Source organism: Ochotona curzoniae, unplaced genomic scaffold, assembly GCF_017591425.1.
Source record: "Ochotona curzoniae isolate NIBS_2020 unplaced genomic scaffold, NIBS_Ocur_1.0 contig_2688, whole genome shotgun sequence".
Lineage (NCBI taxonomy): Eukaryota > Metazoa > Chordata > Mammalia > Lagomorpha > Ochotonidae > Ochotona > Ochotona curzoniae.
This window is the reverse complement of record NW_024465553.1, coordinates 17,805,311-17,828,123: the sequence shown is the minus strand read 5'-3', so window position 1 is coordinate 17,828,123 and position 22,813 is coordinate 17,805,311. Positions and strand designations below refer to the sequence as shown.

The window sequence follows — 22,813 nt, the reverse complement described above, 5'->3', positions numbered from 1 at the left end:
ATGGAGCTGGATGGGAAGTAGAACATAGGGGCCATGATCCGACACCCATGCCATGTTCAAGGTGAGAATTTAGCCATGAAACTATTGTACTGGGCCCTGTCCAACTGTATTCAACAGTCCCTGGCTTGTGTTAAAGCCTGAAGCCTAGAACTCAATTCGGGTCTCCCACGTAGGCAACAGAGCCTCAACTATTCCAACATGAATAGGAATCTGGAGTCAGGTTCCTGATATATGAGATGCTAGCATCCCCTCCACTTCCCTCCCCCACCTTACATTTCATTTCATTTCATTTCATTTCATTTCATTTCATTTCATTTCATTTCATTTCATTTCATTTCATTTTTAGGGAGAGAGAAAGATAATTCACCCCCTAGATCACTTTCCAAATGCCTGTAACACACCTAAGCTAAGCCAGGCTGAAGCCAGGAGCCAGGAGCTTTTCATGGGTCTTTCACTTGGGTGCAGGGGCCCAAGGATTTGAGCCATCTTCTGCTGTTTTACCAGGTGTTTTAACAGGGAGCTATACCAGAAATGGAGCAGCTAGGACTGGAACTGGCATCCATATGGGATGCTGCCATTGCAGGAGGTGTCTTAACATAATATGCCACAATAACAGTGCCAATATTGGCATTCCAACATAATTCTTGTGAACCTAAAAACATTTTAAAAAAATTATTTATTTGAAAGGCAGAATGACATAGACAGAGAGACAGATAGAGATATCTTCCATCTGCTGGTTCACTCCCCAGCCACAAAGCCAGGAGCCAGGGTCCCGGTTCCGTACAGGGTCCAAGCACTTGGGAAATTAGCTGCTTTCCCTGGACATATTAACAGGCAGATGGGTCGGAAGTAGACGCAAACCAGCACTGTGACATGGGATGTCAGTGTAGCAAGCTGCAGCTTAACTTGCTGTGCCACAACGCCAGTCCCATCTCTAAGCTTTAGATCTGTGCGGAAGGTTTATTTACTTCCAGTCTTTTCTAGGCATGACAGGATGGAAGGTGCGGGAGGTTGGGAAACACAAAGTGAATGACACATGGACTTTGAACGTCCTGCAGACTAGAGACATGGGAGTGGTTTTTAACCCTCCCCTTGTTTTTTTTTTTCTGTAGGAGATATGTTTATGGTTGCATTTTCCACCTCCGTGGAAAGATAATTATTTAGCATTCAGCTCTCTCTGAAGTTGCAGTTTGTGCTGTCTGTCACGAGCATTGAAATATGCCTTCTTCTGAGTAATGCACATTGGGCAGAGCTGACTGCATAGACATCTGACAGAGATGACTACGTAGCCACATGAAGTCACTGTAATTTAAAAATAATTCATGAATGAACATATACACATATCATATTGAGGATGTGCATTTACACTGGAGTGAAACAAAAACATCGCTTATTTTGGGATGAGGTCAAGTTGACACCACTCTTCAGGTAGGTCTGGAAAAGGATCCACTACACTGGCCTGCAGGGAGGGAGCAGGGCAGAAAAGAGAATTTCAGATATATCATAGGGTGAGGTGCTTAGACACAAGTATGTGTGCTCCTTTGTTTTTTAGTTACCATACCTGACTCAGGGCTTAGTTAATTTAACCTCAGTTTCCTCATTGGTAAGATGAGGGAATGACAGCTAATGGGATTGTTTTGCAAAATAAATCATGCAGGCAAAAAAAACAAGGCATTCGCTAACTCACCCTACGTGATAGGTAAATAACAGAAATCCTTAGTGGTAAGGAGAACTTAGAAGTAGAGGAGAAACAAGATGAAAATGTACCAGTAATTCCTTCACTTAGTTCTTGAATTCTGGGGAGTGGAAACTCATCCTGGAGAGAAATGACCTTTGTCACAAGGAATCCACCAGCCTTAGATGAACTTACTATTGCAGGATGCTTTTTTAGTTTGAAATAGTTTTTAAAATTTACTTATTTTTATTGGAAAGGCAGATGAACAGAGAGAAGGAGAGACATTGAGGAAGATCTTCCATCTGCTGGTTATTCCCCAACTGGCTACAACGGCTAGAGCTGAGCCAATCCAAAGCCAGGAGCCAGGAACTTCTTCTGGGTCTCCCACATGGGTGCAGGATCCCAAGGCTTTGGGGCGTCCTCCACTGCTTTCCCAGGCCACAAGCATGGAACTGGACGGGAAGTGGAGCTGCTGGGATTAGAACCAGCACTGATATGGGATCCTGGGTGTCCAAGACAAGGACTTTAGCCACTAAGCTTCCATACCAGGCCCATGAAATAGTTTCTCTTAATATCCAGTTTAGATGATTGCTTTTTAAAAAAGAATTATTTGTTTTATTGCGAAGTTCAGATACACAGAGTAGGAGAGACAGAGAGAAATATCTTCCGTCCGATGATTCACTCCTCAAGCGACTGAAATGGCTGGTGTTGCACCAATCCAAAGCCAGGACCCACCTATGTGGGTCTCCCACATAGGTGCAGGGTCCCAAGGCCCTGGACCATCCTCCACTGCTTTCCCAGGCCACAAGCGGGGAGCTGGATGGGAAGTGGAGCCGCCAGGATTAGAACCAGTGCCCATATGGGAACTTGGTGTGTTCAAAGCAAGGACTTTAGCCTCTAGGCCACGGCACCAGGCCCTAGATTTTTTTTAAGTATTTATTATATTTTTATTTGAAAGGCAAAATACAGAGAGAAGGAGAGTCTGACAGAGAAATTTTCCATCTGCTGGTTCACTCCCCAAATAGTTGCAATTGCCAGAGCTGAGCCACTCTGAAGCCAGGAGCCAGGAGCTTTTTCCAGGTCTCCCACGTGGATGCAGAGGTCCAAGGACTTAAGCCATACTCTGCTGCTTTCCCAGGCCATGAGAGCAGGATGGAAAATGGAGCAGCTGGAACTCAAACCAGCACCCATATTAGATGCCTGTGCTGCAGATGGAGGCTTAGTGTACCAGGCGACACCGACCCTATATTACTTTTTTTTTTTTTATTTCTGTTTGCATTTTTTTCATCATTTGGTCCCTGTTATTATATGACATTATTGAAAGTGTTACCTACATACAACAGCTTAGCTGCTGTCTAAAAGTGCTTCCAAAACGGGACACTTCCCCTGCAAACTTAGTAGCTTCCCCAAAACTTAGTAGAACACAACAGGAAGTGATTAATCATTAATGAGAGCGAGACATCGCGTTCACACTAGGAAATCTATCTTTGAGGTGTTTGCGATGATCTGTGAAAGGAAAGACGGGGCGGGCACACGGCTATGGGCAAATCCCAGCGCTTCCCCCAAACCATCGGCTGGACGGCAGGTGGCTTTAATTAGGTCAGGTTCTCCATCGAAAAAATAATAGATGAGCTGGACGGTAATTCAGTGGAGCAGAGGGGAACAAAGCAGGAGCAAGCCACGGGACACGGATCCAGCTTGGCTTATTAAGGATCTTTGCCCAGATGAACATCTTTGCAAGTTCTGTCCAGGAGAAGGTGGCGCGGGATCCAGCCTTAACTTCCAAACACCGCCCCTGGGGGGTGGACCGAAAGAGGCCACGGAGCCAGCGGCGTCCGTCCGGCGCCTGCGTCCTGCGGCCCGAGCGGGGCCCCTCGCCGCCCCGGAAATCACGCGAGAGCTCCGCACGCTCAGCCCGCCCTCCACCTGAGAGAGTCGCGCGGCCGGCTGCTGGCGCTGAGGCCCCGGAAGCCAGGTGTGACCCCGCGCCGAGGGAGAGGACACCCGGGCAGGGTGACCCCCTGGCGTCCTCCCGGGCAGGGGGCTTCTGGGGGGGCTGTCTAGGACGCTACGGAAGGAGGAGGTCTTTAAAAGAGGCTGGGAGTTAGCCACTTGGAGCTAGTTAGAGTTGGACTCGTCCCTTGTGCCAGGCGCAGAGGGCACACGCACACATCACCGACCGAGTGGGCACGAAGCCTAACCCGCTCAGCGCTGCCGGGCTGGGCTGGAAAATGCTGGTGCTTCGGTGGTTTTCCTGGGAGCGATGGGCGCGACCCCTGGAGAAGGCGAAGCGCTGAGGAGGGCTCAGGTGGCTTCCCTTAATATCATGCCAGGCAAATGTGATTTACTGAGGTCCACCTCCCCCACCCCGGGAGGGCTGCATTGAGCCCCCCCTTTTCCTTTCAGATCTTGAACTTTTGTGTCTAATTTTAGATGCCAATTTTTATGATTAAGTTTCTTATATAAAAATATATATGTAAAGATTCATTTTTTTTATTTGAGAAAAAGCAGTTAAAGAGAGCAGGTAAGATGGAATCCACTGGCTTACTCCCCAGATGCCGCCGAGGCCAGGACTGGGCTGTGCTGGGGGAGGCAGGGATGAACTCAGGAACTCTAGCAAAATTCTGCCCAGGCAGGCACAGATTCCACTCAGGACATCTTTTGTTGCTCCCCTGCCCCCAACCCCTGGCACGTTAGTACGAGCTGAATCAGAGGTGGAGCACCTGGGGCCTGGAGTGATAGCCTAGTGGCTAAGTTCCTTACCTTGCACACAAGATGAGGACTCTAGCCACTAGGCTACCATGCTGGGGCCAAGTTCTTTATATATATTAATTAATATATATTAAATATTTATTATATTTTTATCACAAAGTTAGATATACAGAGAGGAGGAGAGACAGAGAGGAAGATCCTCCCTCCACTGATTCTCTCCCCAAGTGACTGCAACAGCCCATGCTGATCCGAAGTCAGGATCCAGGAACTTCTTTCTGGGTCTCCCACGCAGGTGCAGGGTCCCAAGGCTTTGGGCTGTCCTCGACTGCTTTCCCAGGCCACAGGCAGGGAGCTGGATGGGAAGCAGGGATGCCAGGATTAGAACCAGTGCCCATATGGCATCTTGGTGTGTTCAAGGCGGGAACTTTAGCTTCTAGGCCTCTGCACTGGGGCCAAGTTCTTTATATTTTTAAGGTGATGTATATTGTACTATCATGAGATATTGTGTAATCACCCTACATTATTTAAATATAATATTTGACATTTGGAAAAAACACTTTAAAGCCTTAGGACCCAGCACTCATTGGGAAACTGAGAGAAAGCTTCTGGCTCCTGGCATCAGAGCAGCCCAGCTCTGTCTGTTGCAGCCATTTGGAGAATGAACTTGAGGATGGGAGTCCTCTCTGTAACTCTACCTTTCCGATAAAAATGAATCAATATTTTTTGAAAAGTGGGGCCTAACGTGATAGCTTAACTGGCTAATCTTCTGCCTCCAGGTCCTGGATCCCATATGTGTATCAATTCCTGTCCTGGCTCTTTCACTTACTGTAGCTCTGTACTTATGGCCTGGGAGAAGAACAGAGGATGGCTCAAGTCCTTAGGATTTTGTACTTGCATGGGAGATCTGGAAGAAGCTCCTGGCTCCTGGCTTTGAATTGGCTCACCTTTGGCCATTGCTACCATTTGGGGGGTGACCCAATAGAAGGAAGATCTTTGCCTCTTCTCTGTAAATCTGCCTTTCCAATAAAAATAAATAGATCTAAAAAATAAATAAATAAATAAATCTTTTTTAAAATATGTACTTCTCGTATCAAAAAGCAGTTTTTGGAAAATCTGTAGTATGTATATTTTAAGGAAATAAAACATGCTATTGGATTTAATTGGAAAAAGGGAAAATATTAAACTTCCAAAAAATATGAAACTGCATATGGTATGACACTTTTGAAAATTTAGTCATCAAAGTTCTATTAATAACCACTTCAGGATGGTTTAGCCCCATTTAATTTGGAAAAAGAAAACTCTTTAATTTCTTAACATAATTTACTCGGTGATTCACCATGTAAATTTCATGGACTTGATGTGAGGAAGTGGGCTACAATGCAGCACCAATTTTAGAAATTTTTGCCTAAAAAAGTCTTCTTGAGCTTGAATCTAATGAAGTGTCTGGAGCTAACTGCCCGTCAGGGGCAAGGAGAAGAGACTGAAGCGCATGAGAGATGACAGCACGAGGAAGCAGGTGGAGGATGGCCACAGACAGGAATGAAGAAAGCAGTGATGTCAAATAAGGGAGGAGGGGCTCAGAACTTTAAGCAGGTGGGCCCTGAATTTTTTTTTTTTTAAGATTTATTTGTTTTTATTGAGAAGATAGATTTACTGAGAGAAGGACACACAGAAAAATCTGTCTGCTGGTTTACTCACCAAGTGGCTGTAGTGGTTGGAGCTGAGCTGATCCAAAGCCAGGAGTCTGGAGCCTCCTCCAGGTCTCCCACATGGGTGCAACTGCTTTCCCAGGCCACAAACAGTGTGCTATATGGGAAGTAGGGTCACCGGGATTAAACCAGAGTCCATATGGGATCCTGGGCATTCAAGGTGAGGACTTTAGCTGCTAGGGTACCATGCTGGACCCTATTAAATTTTTTTTTAAGTCATTATTACAGTCCTAGAGTGAGATCTTCATCTGCTGGTGCATTCCCCAAGTGGCCACAATAGCCGTGGTTGAGCCAGGCTGAAGCGGAGAGGGAGGAGCTTCCTCTGGGTCTCCCACGTGGGTGGCAGGACTCCAAGCACTTGGGCCATCTTCTGCTACTTTTCCCAGTCTATTTTTCAGGGAGCTGGATCAGAAGTGGAGCAACCGGGACACGAACCAACACTTGTACAAAATGCTGGCATCGTAGGTAGTAGGCAGCTCCAATGCTGCCCCAGGAATTTCAGTTTTAATAAATGAATAAAAGAACCTTTTAAAATTAGGTTATATTTCAATTAAGCAGGTAATTAGTGGTTTTATTTTGCCACCTAGATTAACTGGCTGGCTCCAGAGAAATAGATCATGTTGTTTTCTTTTAATCAAGCCCCAATAGGAAGCTTAATCATGCTACTGTGAAGATGAATGTGCTTGAATTCTGTGAGGCCCAAAACATTTGCCTCACTCAGCCTTCAATGCATTTGTTCTTATTAGCTGAGAATTCTCATTAGAGTCACTTCTGCCCTCCCCACTCCTCCCACCCCGCCGCCATGTATTAGCTTTAGGAGGCAAATTCTGATTAAAAAAAAAAAAATAGTGTATGTTTCTGGATCCTAAGTAGGAGTTTTTTCTCTTTGTTCTGGAATACAAATGGACTTCTTTGAATATTTTAAATCTTTTTTTGTGATTTAATGATTTTTCTATTGATAGAAGTTATTGCCTACAGAAATCTGTGAGACCACAAGGATGATCGTGCGGAGGGTGGTGTTGAACTCTCGACCTGGTAAGTATTTCTGATGAAAGAGCACCTGTGACTTTGATAATTACTAAGGCAAATGGGGAATTACAAGCTAATAGGATGTCCAAGTGATAAATTAAGGTTGTAAAGTACTAACATTAGTGAAGATATTAGAAGCTCTTGACATAATGGGCATTCAGTTTTACAGATACCTATGTCTTATTTTTTCTTTATAATATGTATCACTGATTTTTAAAGTTATTTGAAAATGTTTATTTTCCTTGAAAGTCAGATTTACAGAGAGAAGGAGAGACAAAGATTTTCTGTCTGCTGGTTCACTCCCCAAGTGGCCACAATGACTAGCTGAGCCCATCTGAAACCAGGAGCCAGGAGATTCTTCTGCGTGTCTCATGTGGGTGCAGGGTCCCAAGGCCTTGGGTCATCCTCTACTGCTTTCCCAGGCCACAAGTAGAGAGCTGGAAGGGAAGTGGGGCAGTCAGGAAATAAACCGGTGCCCATATGGGATCCTGATGGTTGTAAGGCAAGGATTTAGCCACTGGGCCATTGCACTGGGACCTATCACTAATTTAAAAAATTATTTATTTGAAGTGTAGTATTACAGAGAGAGAAGAAGAGACACAGATTTTCCACCCATTGGTTCGGTCCCTCCTGTGCTGCTGCCCTGCATAGCTACCATGGCTGGGGTTAGGCCAAGCTGAAGCCAGGAACCAGAGCTTCTTCTGGGTTTTCCACATGAGTACAGGGGCCTAAACACTGTACTAAACAATGGGCCATTGCCTGCTGCTTTCCCAAATGCATTAGCAGGAAGCAGGACGAGAAATGGAGCTTCTGGGACTCGAATGAGATGCTGGTGCTGCAGACCGCAGCTTAACTTACACGGCAGTGCTGGCCTCTGTCCTCGCTTCTTACTCCACCCATTTTCTTTCTTTTTTTTTTTTTTTTAAGATTTACTTATTATTTATTGGAAAGTCAGATTTACAGAGAAGGAGAGACAAAGACATTCTATCCGCTGGTTCACTGCCCAAGTGAATACAGTGGCTGGAGCTGATCTGAAGCCAGGAAGCAGGAACTTCTGCGTCTCTCACACAGGTTCAGGGTCCCAAGGCTTTGGGGTGTCCTCTACTGCCTTCCCAGGGCAGAAGCAGAGAGCTGGATGGGAAGTGGAGCAGCTGGGATCTGAACTGGTGCCCATATGGGATCCTGGCAAATGCAAGCTAAGGACTTTAGCCACTTGACTACTGCACTGGGCTTTTTTTTTCCCCCCTCTCTTCTCTCCTCTGCTGTCTATCTCTCTTTCTCTCCCTCTTTTTCTTTCTTTCTTTTTTTTTGTTATTATTTTCCTTGATGCAGTTTTGTAGATATAGGGATATAGGGATTCTTAGAACTCACTTTCCTGTTTTATAGGAAATGCACTGACTTATGTCAATGTTGAATTATAGAACTTTAGGTACGGGTGCTGGTGTTGTGGTACAGCAAGTTAAGCTACTGCCCGCAATGCCAGCATCTCAGATGAGCATCAGTTTGAGTCTTAGCTGCTCCACTTCTTGCTCCCTTTGAATGCTCCTAGGAAAGCAGCAGAAGATGGCCCAAGTGTTTGGACCCCTGTCACCCACATGGGAGTCCTGGATGAAACTCCTGACTCCTGTTCATCCCGGCCCAGCTTTGGCTGTTGAAGCAATTTAGAGAGTGAACCAGTAAATGGAAGATCTCTTTCTAAATGTCTTTCAAATGAACGAATGAATGTACTATGAAAGTAACCTGAAAGGACTGAGTAAACCACTAGATGGAAGCTCTCTCTCGAATTCTTTCAAACAAATGCCAAATTGAGGTGGAAGTATCCTGGGATTGAGGTTTGATTGAGCCCACTGTTGCTTTGGGCCATTGTCTACTGCTTTCCCAGGCCAATCGCAGGGAGCTGGATGGAAAGCTGAACAGCTAGGACAGGAACCTCAGCCCATATGGGATCCTGGTGCTTGCAAAGTGAGGATTTGTCTGTTGAGCCATCACACCATGTGGTGAAAGTGTCTTTTAAAAGAATAATGTCTGCATGAAAAGAAGTGTTTTTTTAATGTGTCTTTTGTTTAATATCTTAGGAATAAATGGTATTCCAGTGGCAGAGAATTTCCGAGTGGAAGAAGTCAGTTTACCAAATACTGTCAATGAAGGAGAAGTGAAAGTTAAAACTCTGTACCTTTCTGTAGATCCTTACATGGTAAGAATCAGGAAGTCTTGATGCAGAATAATTTTTATGTTATTGCATTTGAATGTTATTCTGATTGGTAAATATTTGTGCTGAACTTAATCTTTTTAAAATTTTTTTTGTTTATTTTTAATGTTGTTTACATAGTTGAGAGGGATGCATGCACATGTGGGCCTCCAATTAGGGTGGGGAGGGTTGAGGTGTGGAGGAAGGTGGGTGGGACAAATGTTTCAGTTCTTTTCTTTTTATTCTGCTGGTCTGCTGGTTGAGAGTGGGAGAGGGAACCCCTCCTTGCTATCAAACTACATCAGCACCCAGGGGTGGGAAATAGTCATTTGATGATGCCTTAGAGACCCTGATGTAGGGAAGAATGCTCCAAGGGTGTTACTTGAGTGATTTTTGTTGTTCTCAGACATTGTTGGCTTTGTTGCACCAGAGTTGAAAAAGTCATTCCCGGTTCTACTGGCTGACCAAGTCCACCTCAGTATGCATCCACAGACCCAGACACTTGGTGCAAAGGTTGGCCTGGAGTGTTATCTAAACTGTTGCGATTCCCATCCTCTGACAAGGCACTTGCTGTCCCTGCTGGCCTAGATGAGCTGGTTATTATGTCCCCTCTGTGCATCTAGACAAGCTGTCCACTTACAGGCATCAGCAACCAAGGAGGCCCAGTCCTGATACATGCTCTCCATGGTGGAACCAAATATCTTATCATTTTCTCTGTGTCTGGGATTTGAGTCTAGCAATCTAGTTGGGGATCCCCCCGCCGCAAGAAAGCTTGCCTGCGGTGACTTCAGGCTTGATTCTCATATGTGCTAGGTAGTGCAGGATCAGGTTCAGACTATTAACGTTCATCAGCCAAAGCACATACTGGTGAAAGCAGCTACCTGTTGAACTGACAGGTGCTGTGGCCTGGCCCAGCCCACCACAGACCCTGTCTTCAAGCACCAGCAGGTGCAGTCGCCTAGTCTTGGCAACTCCCAATAATCCTTGCCAGGCCCATTCCCAGCCCTGGTTTTTGCACATACCAGCATGTGCTGCAACCTAGCATGATCAGTGCTGTCTCTCATCTGGTTCTCATGCACACCCGTGGCTGCTGTAGATTAGCTCAGTGTGCCCTGCCCTCAAACCTGACCCATACATATGCTGAAGGATGCTGCCTCCTTGACCAGTCTGGCCTACCCCTTGCCCTGGCTGTCATGCTCACCAATGGGAGCTGCTACTCAGCAGGGGTGTGCCCATAGTTCCCCTTTGAGGCCTGCTTCCAGCCCTAGATCTTTTTTTTAAAGATTTATTTATTTTTATTGAATGGCATATATACAGAGAAGAGGAGAAGCCGAGAGAAAGATCTTCCATCCATTGATTCACTCCCCAGGCAGCCGCAACAGCTGTAGCTGAGCTGATCCGAAACTAGGAGCGGGGAGCTTCTTCCAGGTCTCCCACATGGGTGCAGAGTCCCAAGGTTTTGAATCATCCTCCATTGCTTTCCCAGGCCACAAGCAGGGAGCTGTATGGGAAGTGGAGCCACCGGGATTAGCCCAAATGGGATTCTGGCACATTCAAGGCGAGAAGTTTAGCTGCTGGGCTACCACACCAGTTATTATTAATATTATTATTATAAAAGAAGCTATATCAATATATGAGAAAGATTTACTAGGGGAATTGACTCACACTGGAATAGAGACTGAGATGTTCCACAATACCATGATAATACTCTGTGTATGCAGGGGCCCAAGGCTTAGGCCGTCTGCTGCTGCTTTCTCAGGCACATTAGCAGGGAGCCTGATTGAAAGTGCAGCAGCAGGGACTCAAACTGGCTACCCAGGACTGTTCTTTCATCATTAAATTGTCTTGGCACCCTTACTGAAAGTCAGTGAACCATACATATGAGGGTTGTTGACTCAACTCTCTTCCACTAATTCATGTGTTTATGCTAATACTTTCCTGCCTTGATTGCTGTAGCTTTTTGCCAAGTTTGAAAACTAGAATGTATGAGTTTTCCAACTTTGTTCTTCTTTCTCATGATTTGGCTATTCTAGGTTTCTTGGATTTCCATGTGAATTTTAGAATCAGATTGGCAATTTCTACACAGAAGCCAGCTGGAGTTTTAAAAGCAATTGCTTTGAATCTAGATCAACTGGGGGAATGTTGCCATATGTGATGGTTAATTTTCTATGTAAGATTGACTCTGCTATGGGATACCTAGGCATCTGGTCAAACCTTGTCTTTGAGGGTTTCTCTGGGAGAGCTTGGCACTGAAGAAATGGCCTGAGTAAAGCAGATATACCTCTCCCATGTGGGTGGGCTTCATCCAGGCCATTGAAAGCCTGAGGGGAACAAAAAAGTGGGGGGCAGTTGAAGTAACTGCCAGACTGGCTGAGCTGAGACTTCTGTTCTGAGACATCCAACTGCTAGTTCTCATGCCTTTAGACCTGGTCTGAGATCTGGCCTGTCAGCTCTCTGCTCTGAAGGCAATTGAGCCCATTGCTCTGGGCCCTAATTATTTTTCCTATAATCTAATCGCTGGGCTCCTGATAATGGAGCAGAGCTAGGAAGACACTATAAATGCCTCACCACAAGTAGAAGTGAAGGGCCAGGCACTGACAACACCAAGCCCTAACCCTACCTGAGTCTGCAAGTGGACCCCACATAGGACTTGGATCTGCAGCTTGGTGCAGTGGCTCAATGGGCTAATTGTTCCCCTTCAAGCACCAGGATCCCATATGGGTGCCAGTTCATGTCCTAGTAACTCTACTTCCAATCCAGCTCCCTACCTGGGAAAGATGGTCCAAAGCTTTGGGTCCCTACACCCAAACGGGATACTTGGAAGAAGCTCCTGGCTCCTGGCTTAGGATTGGCTCAACTCTGACTGTTGGAGCCACTAGGGGAGTGAACCAGCAGACAGAAGATCTCTCCCTCTCTCTCTTCTTCTCTCTGTATTTTTGCCTTTCCAACAATAAATAAGTTAAAATCAGTTAACTGTGAATGTGTGGTTTTATTTCTGGGCTTTCTAATCAGCTTCTTGGGTCTTGAGTCGACTTTATGCTGGTACTATGCTGTTGTGATTACTACAACCTAATTTTAGAAAATCCTTAAGTTTCTTTTTTACTTGTACTTCCTGTTAGTGAAAACTTTTTTTTTTTTAAGAATTAAAAAAATACGAAAGAGAGAAATTAAGATAAGTATATTTTAGTTGCCTAACTTGGCATTACTTGTGTTACACTTTTAATCACTTAGTAAATTAGTGACTGATTCAATATTATGTGATAAAATTGCCTTTATCTTTTTAAATTTTTTTTTTAGCGTTGTAGGATGAATGAAGACACTGGTTCTGACTATCTTACGCCTTGGCAGTTGTCTCGAGTGGTTGATGGTGGAGGTGTTGGGGTTATAGAAGAAAGCAAACACACGCATTTGACTCAAGGTGATTTTGTGACTTCTTTTTCCTGGCCCTGGCAAACCGAGGCTATTCTGGATGGAAATAGCCTTGAAAAGGTGATGTATATTGTAACAGTGTTCCTTTTTTCTTCGGTCTGATTTTCACTTTGTACATTTAGCATTCAGTTCTGCTTATCATCTGGGAAGAAGTAAAAATATAGTTCCTTTTTAGCTAGTTGCCAGAATGTGGAAAACTTTTGTTCCTTGTGCACTCCTGAGCTGTAACTGTCTGGAACAGCTATGAGGTTGCTAGAGAATGCTGTCACTTTGCAGATTTATTTCTCAAATTATATGTATGAAACTTGTGCTGTGGCATTAAAAATGTTTTATGTTGCTCTGAAGACAACGATGAAAGAAAAAGAGGTTTTAGACTAAGAACCAAAAGTTCCCTATAATTATGTGCTTTCAAAATATCCTGAGAAATGCCCGCATAAGAAATTCACTTGCTTTGTGCTTGAAATTCTATCTGCTGTCAGTTCGCTTTCTACCCGAAGGTTGATTCCTCTGAAATGACCCATATTATATATTTTGTTTTACATTTTCTTTGAATGCAGGGAGACAGCGACAGACACGGAAATCGTCCATCCACTGTTTTAAGTGATCTCCATAGCCAGAGCTAGTCCAGGCTGAAGCCAGGAGTCCAGAACTCAGTAGGGGTCTCCCCTGTAGGTGGCAGGGCCCGAGGGCCCGGGTCACCATCTTGCTGCCTCCAAGGGTGCACATTAGCGGGACACTAGATGGGAAGCAGGGGCAGGACTCAAGCATAGGCTCGCTGATACAAGAAGTGATGTCAGAAGCAGCATTTTTAACTTCTTACCAAACATGTAGTCCTTTTTATCTGTCTTCACCTACCAAAAGAAGTAATCTTCAGGCACTTCAGTTGAACTGCTGTGTCATTTAGGTAATTATTTCATATGCTTATCCCTCAGTCTTCTGATGTACAAAATAAAAAGAGTAACTCTTACATAGATGTAAGTGTTAGTGAGCTGGAACTGAGAGTTGGGAATTCAATCCAGGTCTCTCACAAGGGAGGTGGGACCCACTTAACCCGTTACTGCTATTTTCTAGGATCTGCACTAACAGGATGGTGAAGTCTGGAGCTGGAACCTGGTACTTGGAGAGGGGACACAGGCATCTTAAATGCTTTCCCCTCTAGGACCCAGCATGATGGCTGCAGTGATTAAATCCTCACCTCTTGTGAGCCGGATTCCATATGAGTGTCAGTTGTCCTGACTGTTCCACTTCCCATCCAGCTCTCTGCTTGTGGCCTGGGAAAGCAACAGAGGACGGCCCACAGCTTTAGGATCATGCATGCACATGGGAGACCCAGAGGAGGCTCCTGGTTTCACATGGGCTCAGTGTAAGCCATTGTGGCCATTTGGGGAGTGAGCAGCAGATGGAAGGTCTTTCTCTGTCTCTCCTCTCTGTAAATCTGCCTTTCCAATAAAAATAATAGATCTTCTACCTCTTGTAGTGTTTTTTCTTGTTAAGCATTTCATAAATTTTTATATATTTGGGGCATTACAAAAAAAGGATATTTAGTTTATTTTATGGGGAAATTATCTTCAAATGTTTATTTATTTGTTTTTAATATAAAGGGAAGTAATAGTCCTTTTTTTTCCTCTTTACAAGTAAATGACAGAGGGCCTGGCATGGTAGCGTACCAGCTAAATTCCTCACCTTGCTTGAGCTGGGATCCCATATAGGTACTGGTTCATATCCTGACTGCTCCATTTCCCATCCAGCTCCCTGCCTGGGAAAGCAGTTCAGGATGGCTAAAGCCTTGGGACCCTGCACCTGTGTGGGAGACCTGGAAGAAGCTCCTGGCTCCTGGCTTCAGATCAGCTCAGCTCTAGCCATTGTGGCCACTTAGGGAGTGAACCAGCAGATGGATCTTTCTGTCTCTCCATCTCCCTGTAAATCTGACTTTCCAATAAAAATAAATACAATCTTAAAAAAATAAATGACATAATTTTAACAAAACTGGGCCATAGTTTACTGTTCCAGTAACACTGTTAACTTGTTCATTAGACTGTTTGGGCTGCCATAACAAAATACCACAGGCTGGGCGGTTCAACAACAAAAGTATATTTTCTCACAGTGGCAAGAGGCTAGGAGTCCAAGATCAAGGAACTGGAAACTTTGAGTTCTGGTGAGGCCTCTTTATGTGGCTCAGAGAGCCTCTTCCCCAGTGTGTATGTAACTGGCCTTTGAGAGAGAGACAGACTTAGTCATGTTAAGAAAGGATTTCTGGAAAGCAGTTGAGGATGGCCCAAAGCCTTGGGACCCTCCACCCGTGTGGGATACCCGGAAGCAGCTCCCGGGCTCCTGGCTTCAGATTGGCTCAGCTGCAGCCATTGTGGCTGCTTGGGGAGTGATTCAGTGGATGGAAGATCTTCCTCTCTGTCTCTCCTCCTCCTCTCTGTATATCTGACTTTGTAATAAAAATAAATAAATCTTTTCTAAAAAAAGGATTTCTAGGGTTATTTTTGAATGCTTTGTGTTTTATTTTAGGTAGTCCCACCACTTGTAGATGGACACCTTTCCTATTTTCTTGGAGCGATTGGTATGCCTGGCTTAACTTCCTTGATTGGAATACAGGAAAAAGGTCATGTAACTCCTGGAGCTAACCAGACCATGGTTGTCAGTGGAGCTGCGGGGGCCTGTGGATCCCTGGCTGGGCAGGTGAGCCTGCTGGAACTAATTATTTTTTAAAGGAATCATAATTGAATCTCTGAACATATGTGTATAATTTAAACTAAAGTTTTATTTATAATTATTTCTTACGTTTCTGGTGGAAATACTGGTTTTATTACTTAGACTGTCTTAATTATGAAACAGTTTTTTTTTCCCCTCTCATTGTCTAATAGCCAAAAATAGATACAGTAAGTGATGATACAAGGCTCTCATCAATGTAAGGAAGAGAATCATATCGAATCTATCTAGAATTTCATGCATTACAACCAAATCTAAACTTTAAACAAATATTGTCAAATAAAACACTTTGTTGGCCCTTCATAGAATTTTATAAAGTACATTGTTTTATAAAGCATAACCCTTGTTGTGTGAAAATACTGAAAAAATATATTTTATCTTAGCTGTGATTTTAGTTCTTTGTGAGCCCAAAAAACACTGAATTGTAAGGTAACAATGTTTTGGATTTAACTATTTTTATGAAATGAGGTTTAAATTGTGAATGTATCAACTCTCAAACTAAGTCTACTTTCATTTGACTTTGTTTTGAAGGATGACGTAGTGTGCTCAGTGCTTTTGCTTGCAGATCACTTGTGACTAGAGGCAGTATGATAATGCACACGGTGATGAACTCTCTCACAGCCTGCAGGAATAGCTCGTACAGATTCATATTTTTACACTGAGATGTGATACTATACAGCCATTCCACTTTCAAAAATTTCTCCCTAGATCGGCCATTTGCTGGGCTGTTCCAGAGTGGTGGGAATCTGTGGAACAGACGAGAAATGCCTCTTCTTGACCTCAGAACTGGGCTTTGATGCTGCAGTCAATTACAAAAAAGGCAACGTGTCAGAACGACTCCTTGAGCTGTGCCCCGCTGGGGTGGACGTGTACTTCGACAACGTTGGTGGTGACGTCAGTGATGCAGTGATAAGTCAGGTTGCTTGCTGATTTTTTTTTTTCCAAACAGTTGTGATTATTGCATTGTATTTGTTTTAGAAAATTATAGGTTTACTGTGATAAATAACATGATGATCAGCATTATGTTGAAGTGAAACAAAAAGCTTACTGCTATTTCTTCCATTTTTATGCAGATTTGCATTATGAACTTTATTCTTAGTTCTTTGCTGGCAATATTATCTTTTTCATCTTAGTTGTATTTTTATAAAAGGTTTAGTTATGTCATAACAGAATAATTCTGTACCTGCTAGTGCCAGCATCCTATATGGGCACCAGTTTGTGTCCTCAATGCTACACTTCTGATCCAGCTTTCTGCTTATGGCTGAGGAAGGCAGCAACCACATGGGAGAGCAGGAGAAAGTGCCTGGCTCCTGGCTTTGGATGGGTCAGTTCTGGCCATTTGGGGAATGAATCAGCAGATAAAAGAGCGCTCTCACTGTCTTGTCCCTCCCTGTCAATCTGACTTTCAAAAAAATATTTTTTTTAAAATTTATTTGAAAGGAAGAATTAGAGATAGAGAAAGAATCCTCATCCATTGTTTCACTTTCCAAATGGCTGCAGTGGCCAGGGCCGGGTCAGGCTGAAGCCAGGAGCCAGGAGCTTCATCTGAGCCTCCCTTGTGGGTTCAAGGGCCCAAGCACTTGGGCCATTTGCTACTTTTCAGGTACATTATCAGGGAATTGGAGCAGAAATGGAGCAGTAGGACTCCAACCATTGTCCATATGAGTGCTGGCCCTGGAGGTGCCAGCTTTATCTGCCACGCCTCAGCACTGCCTCAGTTCAACTGCATTGTTGAAATTGTTCTCATCTCCAACTGACCATTGGCCAGTGCATAGTCAGGACTCCTGACTTTAGTAGGGAATGAACTTAAATACCAGCATAAACTACTGCTGCATGGTCCTTTTATACAATTGTTTGCAGTTGAGATTAATTAATCTAAATCCAAAGAAAGATGTTACTAAAAGTAGCAGGTACATGTAATTTAACACTTTTGCCCAAGCTGTGATTTGTCTTTATCCTCCTTATTTTTAGCTACTTAGAACTCTTGTATACAAAAGGATGGGTACCAAAGTTGATTGGCTGGAAATGATGGATTCACTGTAGGGGCTGAAAAGGCTTTTTCACTGAGGTAGCTATGAGATCAGCACATATAGGAAAGGGTGTACTCAGTCTGTCACAGGGTCTAATCATCCGTTTTCTCTGTGCAGATGAACCCTAACAGCCACATCATCTTGTGTGGGCAAATCTCTCAGTACAACAAGGATGTGCCCTACCCTCCCCCACTGCCTCCAGCAATTGAAGCGATCCTGAAGGAAAGAAACATCACAAGGTGTGTTCTCTCATTTGCATCTATTCTGAGGTTCAAGGTGGTTTCTGTATTACAGATGCATCAGAAATGCATTATTCTTCATTTACAGCTCTTCCTCATGAAATTAAACTTGGAAAAGAGACATTTTAAAAGTCAAGTTCAATGTTTAGGTTTTGGTTAACTAGTTCCCTGAAAGCTGAGACTTAATGAGTTCGACTGGCCTGGTTAGGTCCCATGAGAATGGGGAGAGAGTATGCCCAGAGAGGGAAAAAATATCACAGTGCTGTTACTAACTGGGGCTGTGGCTGTTGGCCTGGCAAAGACAACAGAAGCCTATGACACACCTGTCGCCATAATTAAAACCGAAAGTGTATCTGACCAGACACGGGATGATGAAATCCTAATATTTTAAGGGCTCAATGAGAATTATAGAATACTTTGAAGGTGAACTCTTTCCATCCTGTTTTCTGATCATTATCCTTTTTTTCTCCCGACTACAGAGAAAGATTTCTGGTGTTGAATTATAAAGATAAATTTCAGCCTGGCATTCTACAATTGAGTCAATGGTTTAAAGAAGGAAAGCTAAAGGTACAAACTGCTCGTGTTTTATCTCACGTAATTCTTCCTGCCACTTGAAATTACTTTTCCATTACTTGGATTTATTATAGCAAGCATACTAGTTTTCATTATAAAATTCCTATAGAAGTGCACTGAAGATTATTATTATTGTTGGAGAAACAGGAAAATAAGAAGAAGTAAGTTTCTATTTTCCTGGCTCACTCTCCAAATCCCTCATGCCACAGCCAGGTCTGAGCTGGGGTGAAGCTAGGAGCCGGAAAGTTGAGCCGGAAAGTCAAACCGGTTTTCTCATGTGGGTAGTTGGAATGCAACCTCTGGCGCCACCATGGCTGCTCCGGGATCAGCCTGAGCAGCAAGAAGATGCACTCTGATATGGGAAGCAGGCATTTCAAGCAGTCTCTGGTAGGTAACACACCCACACCCATATACTGTACATTACCTCTACCTCCCAGACAAGTGTAAGCTCCTAACTGAAAAGCCTTCGCTCACTATTCTCATTATCTGACAAAGTATTGAGCTGTACTTTCTGTAGATTATGTGAGGGTGCTTCAAAAAGCTTGTGGAAAAATGGAATGAAAAAAATGTTCAGGGACAGGTGTTTGGTCCAGCGGTGAAGACACCAGTTGAGACGCCTGCATCCTGAATGAGTGCCTGGGTTTGGCATCTGGCTCTGTTTCCAGCTTCCTGCTAATGTACATGCTGGGAATGTACATGCTGGTAATGTACATAGCTGTGATGGCTAACGTGACTAAATTCTTGCCACCCATGTGGGAGAGTTGATTGGAGTTCCTCAGCTTCCAGCTTCAGTAGGATGTTGTTGCAGGCATTTTTTTTTTTTTATCTGTTTCATTTATTTGAAAGGCAGAGTTACAGAGAGAAATAAACGAAGAGAGGTCTTCCATCCACTGGTTCATTCTCCAATGGCTGCAGTAGCCGGAGCTGGACCAGGCTGAAGCCAGGAGCCACAAGCTTCTTTCAGGTTCCCCATATGGGTATAGGGGCCCAATCTATATTTATGTGCTAATGTACTTTAAAAAATACTTATTTTTATTAGAAAGGCAGATACACAGAAAGAGAGACAGAAAGATCTTCCATCTGCTGGTTCGATCCCCAAGTGGCCACAATGGCCAGAGCTGAGCTGATATGGAGCGAGAATCAGGAGCTTCTTCTGGGTCTCCCATTCAGATGCAGAGTCCCAAACCATCTTCTACTGTTTTCCCAGGCCACAAGCAAGGGACTTGATGGGAAGTAGAGCAGCCGGGACACGAACCACCACCTATATGGGGTCCTGGTTCATGCAAGCCGAGGATTTAGCCACTAGGCTATCATTCCTGGTCCAGTACTTAAAAAAAAAAAAGAAAGAAAGAAAAAAAATTAGAGTTCTGTGCCATGGAGTGGCAGGCTAACCTTCATCTGCGGCACCCTAAGCCCACAGGAGGTCTGCTTCATGTTTTGGTAGCTCCACTTCTGATGTAGCTCTCTGTTTATGACCTGGAAAAGTAGTGGAGGATGGCACAAGTTCTTGGGCTCCTGCACCTACATGGGAGACCTGAAGAAAACTCCTGGCTCCTGGTGTCAGATAGGATTTACTTCTGGCCATTTGGGGAGTAACCCAGTGAATGGAATCTCTCTCTTTCTCTGTTGATCACTTTCTCTGCCTTTTAAATAAAAATGAATCTTTTATGAAGGGAGAATTATACATTGTGATTTGCTAGTAACTTTAGATCACTCAATGGAAAATAAGATTTTATTAAAAAAATTTAATTAATGGGAGACTTGTGCACCTATATGAAATAAATTTCTATCTTTACACAAAAGTGCCAGATAGTATTTTTTTTAAGATTCATTTTTATTTGAAAGGCTGATTTACAGAGAGAGGGGCGAGAGAGAGACACTTAAATATAGAAACATTAAAGTTTGAGAAAGAATATTAAATCTAGCTATTTTGATTAACAGATCAAAGAGACTGTGATAAATGGATTGGAAAACATGGGAGGTAAGGTTAATGAATATTTGCATACCCTTTTTTCTTTTAATGTTATCTCTCTAGTATGCTTTCTTAAACTATTTATCTATAATTATTCTGTGTAAAACCGCCCTACAAGTTTCCTTAAATCACTTGACTGAACTCCGTGAAAGTTTAGTGGTATTTTTTTAAAGGTTTATTTATTTTTATTACATAGTCAGATAAATAGAGAGAGGAAGAGAGACGGAGAGGAAGATCTTCCATCCAATGGTTCACTCCCCAAGCAGCCACAACGGCCAGAGCTGAGCTGATCCAAAGCCAGCAATCAGGAGCTCTTCCTGGTCTCCCATGGGGGTGCAGGATACCAAAGCTTTGGGCCATCCTGAACTGCCTTCCCAGGCCACAAGCAGGGAGCTGGATGGGAATTGGGGCTGCCAGGATTAGAACCAGCACCCAAATGGGATCCCGGCATGATCAAGGCGAGGACTTTAGCCACTAGGCCACCACTCCAGGCCCTGAAAGTTTAGTGGAATTTAGGAAGTGTTGTTGGACCAGTGTTGTAGCACATAGGGTAACTACATAGGCTTTTTAGTCTGGCCACTGTGTGTGCTCCCCTGCAGCTTCCTGCTAAGGTTCCTGGTTAGGCAGAGGAAGGTGAGATTTGCATATAATATTCAGACGTGGTATGCCAATCTCAGACATTTCTATTTGAAGAAAAAACAGTTCTTAAAAGATGTTAATTGGATTCATTTGTAACTTTGCCTGTCCTTTCTTTTTTTCATGACAACTTCCTTCTCTATGGAAATAAATGAAGAAATTATTTTAACATAGTTTGATGTGTCTGGCCTGCTGACAGACAAGATAGTGATACTTCTCTTTTTTCTGCCTAGTTGCGTTCCAGTCCATGATGACAGGAGGGAACATCGGAAAGCAGATAGTTTGCATTTCTGAAGAAATCTCTACATAATCTCCATGTGCATTCATCAAGGAAATAGATTTATTTCCATTTTACACAAACTTTTTAAAACTGCATTGAAAGCCTTCGAGTACAGATAGCTCTTGATTTCAGTGTGATCACAGGTAACTTTTTCTTAGTTGCAGAATTCTTTCCTATATCTTTAATGTTATATATATATATATACATATACACACACACACACTAGGTTGAAGGCAATGATATACTTTCTCTCTCTGACTGAACTTAATATACATGTTATTTTTATGATACACTAAAAATACTGGAAATTTGATACAACTGTTAGTGGGTCATACAGAATAGATTTCTAAAATGGAAAAACTTTTATTAGTTTGAAGTAGAATGCTTGAGAGGTTATGAGTATGCATTTGTTCCATTGGATGGTTCTTAAGTGGACTTGGGAGGGCCTTCCCGTGACGTCAGTAAAAAGGGACTCAAGGATGTGTGCCTTGGATAGGATGGGAGGGGCTCCGGGTGTGTGGGAGAGCAGAGATTTGGGGTCTGGAGTAAGGTGATGACTGAGCTTGATGAAGCTGATGGGGAAAGCCTGGATTTACTCTAGAGGATGATCTGTGTGTTCTCTGCCAGGTAATTTGCCATACAGACTAACAGCTCAATAGGTAAGATAAGAACATACATTTATAGCATGTGCAGATGGTCACCAAGTTGTGAAGATTTAGAGGGTAGAAAGAAACATTTGGAATTTTAGGTGATAAAAAAAAAGAGATGAAAACAACAAAAATTGTTTCAGAAATGACAGAAATGGGCAAAGGAACAAATGTCTGTAAACACGTCTTCGAGATGTACTAATATACTCCCAACTGTATCACTAACCATAATAAACTCTCCCAGAACAGTCAAATGTTTGTGTGAATGTTGTGGTTTACGGTTGGTGATTTACACAATACCAGTATAATTCTGTATGCAACATTTGTAATAAGTAGATTCCAACTGTGTTGGTAATCAGACTTGTCTGTTGGACCATTTAAACTCAGCTGGGAGCTCCATCTCGTCTCTGTATCATAACCTCCAGTCTCTCCAGAATGTTCCCTCTCAATAAACAACCCCTTGGTGCCCCAAACTTTGCTAATACAAGAGCAATTGGCAGGGTTATGGTGGTGGCCCTGAGGGTTAATCCTCTACTACACGTGAGGTCTCCATCAGGTAGTAGAGTCCTGGCTGCTTCTCCTCTGACCCAGCTCCCTGCAGCAGGTAGCTGGGTTCCTCACCTCAGCCCGATCCTCGCAGCCATCTGGGGAGTGAACCAGAGGATGCAAACTGCCTTCCCATCTCTGTGTGTTAAATTGTGCCTTTTTAAAAAAAGATTTATTTTATTTTTTATTGGAAAGTCAGATATACAGAGAAGAGGAAGAGACAGAAAGAGGAAGATCTTCCATCCATTGATTGATTCACTCCCCAAGTGAGCACAACAGCCAGAGCTGTGCTGATCCGAAGCCAGGAGCCAGGGACCTCTTCTAGGGTGCAGGGTCCCAAGGCTTTGGGCCATCCTCCATTGCTTTCCCAGGCCACAAACAGGATGGGAAGTGGGGCTGCGAGGACCAGAACCAACATCCACATGGGACC

At 43.6% G+C, this 22,813-nt stretch overlaps 1 protein-coding gene across 3 annotated transcripts; it reads left to right on the top strand.

The window, feature by feature from the left end:
- The first annotated feature begins 6,485 nt into the window (after positions 1–6,485).
- On the top strand, positions 6,486–22,091 carry PTGR2 (prostaglandin reductase 2). Of its 3 annotated transcripts, XM_040975316.1 has the most exons (9): positions 6,486–7,131; positions 9,201–9,319; positions 12,611–12,802; positions 15,260–15,430; positions 16,169–16,378; positions 17,608–17,729; positions 18,209–18,296; positions 20,244–20,283; positions 21,144–22,091. In XM_040975316.1, the coding sequence occupies exons 1-9, from the start codon at positions 7,095–7,097 to the stop codon at positions 21,218–21,220; spliced, it is 1,056 nt and encodes a 351-aa protein (XP_040831250.1). In that variant the 5' UTR covers positions 6,486–7,094; the 3' UTR covers positions 21,221–22,091. The 3 variants fall into 3 exon arrangements, with proteins under 3 accessions (XP_040831250.1, XP_040831251.1, XP_040831252.1); XM_040975317.1 differs by lacking the exon at positions 15,260–15,430; XM_040975318.1 differs by lacking the exon at positions 16,169–16,378.
- The last annotated feature ends 722 nt before the right edge of the window (positions 22,092–22,813 follow it).

Coding starts and splice junctions, on each gene's coding strand:
- PTGR2 (XM_040975316.1), top strand. CDS start 7,095: ATGATCGTGCGGAGGGTGGTGTTGAACTCTCGACCTG. Junction 16,379..17,607: donor GTGATGCAGTGATAAGTCAG/GTTGCTTGCTGA, acceptor TTCTCTGTGCAG/ATGAACCCTAACAGCCACAT. Junction 17,730..18,208: donor AAGGAAAGAAACATCACAAG/GTGTGTTCTCTC, acceptor TCCCGACTACAG/AGAAAGATTTCTGGTGTTGA.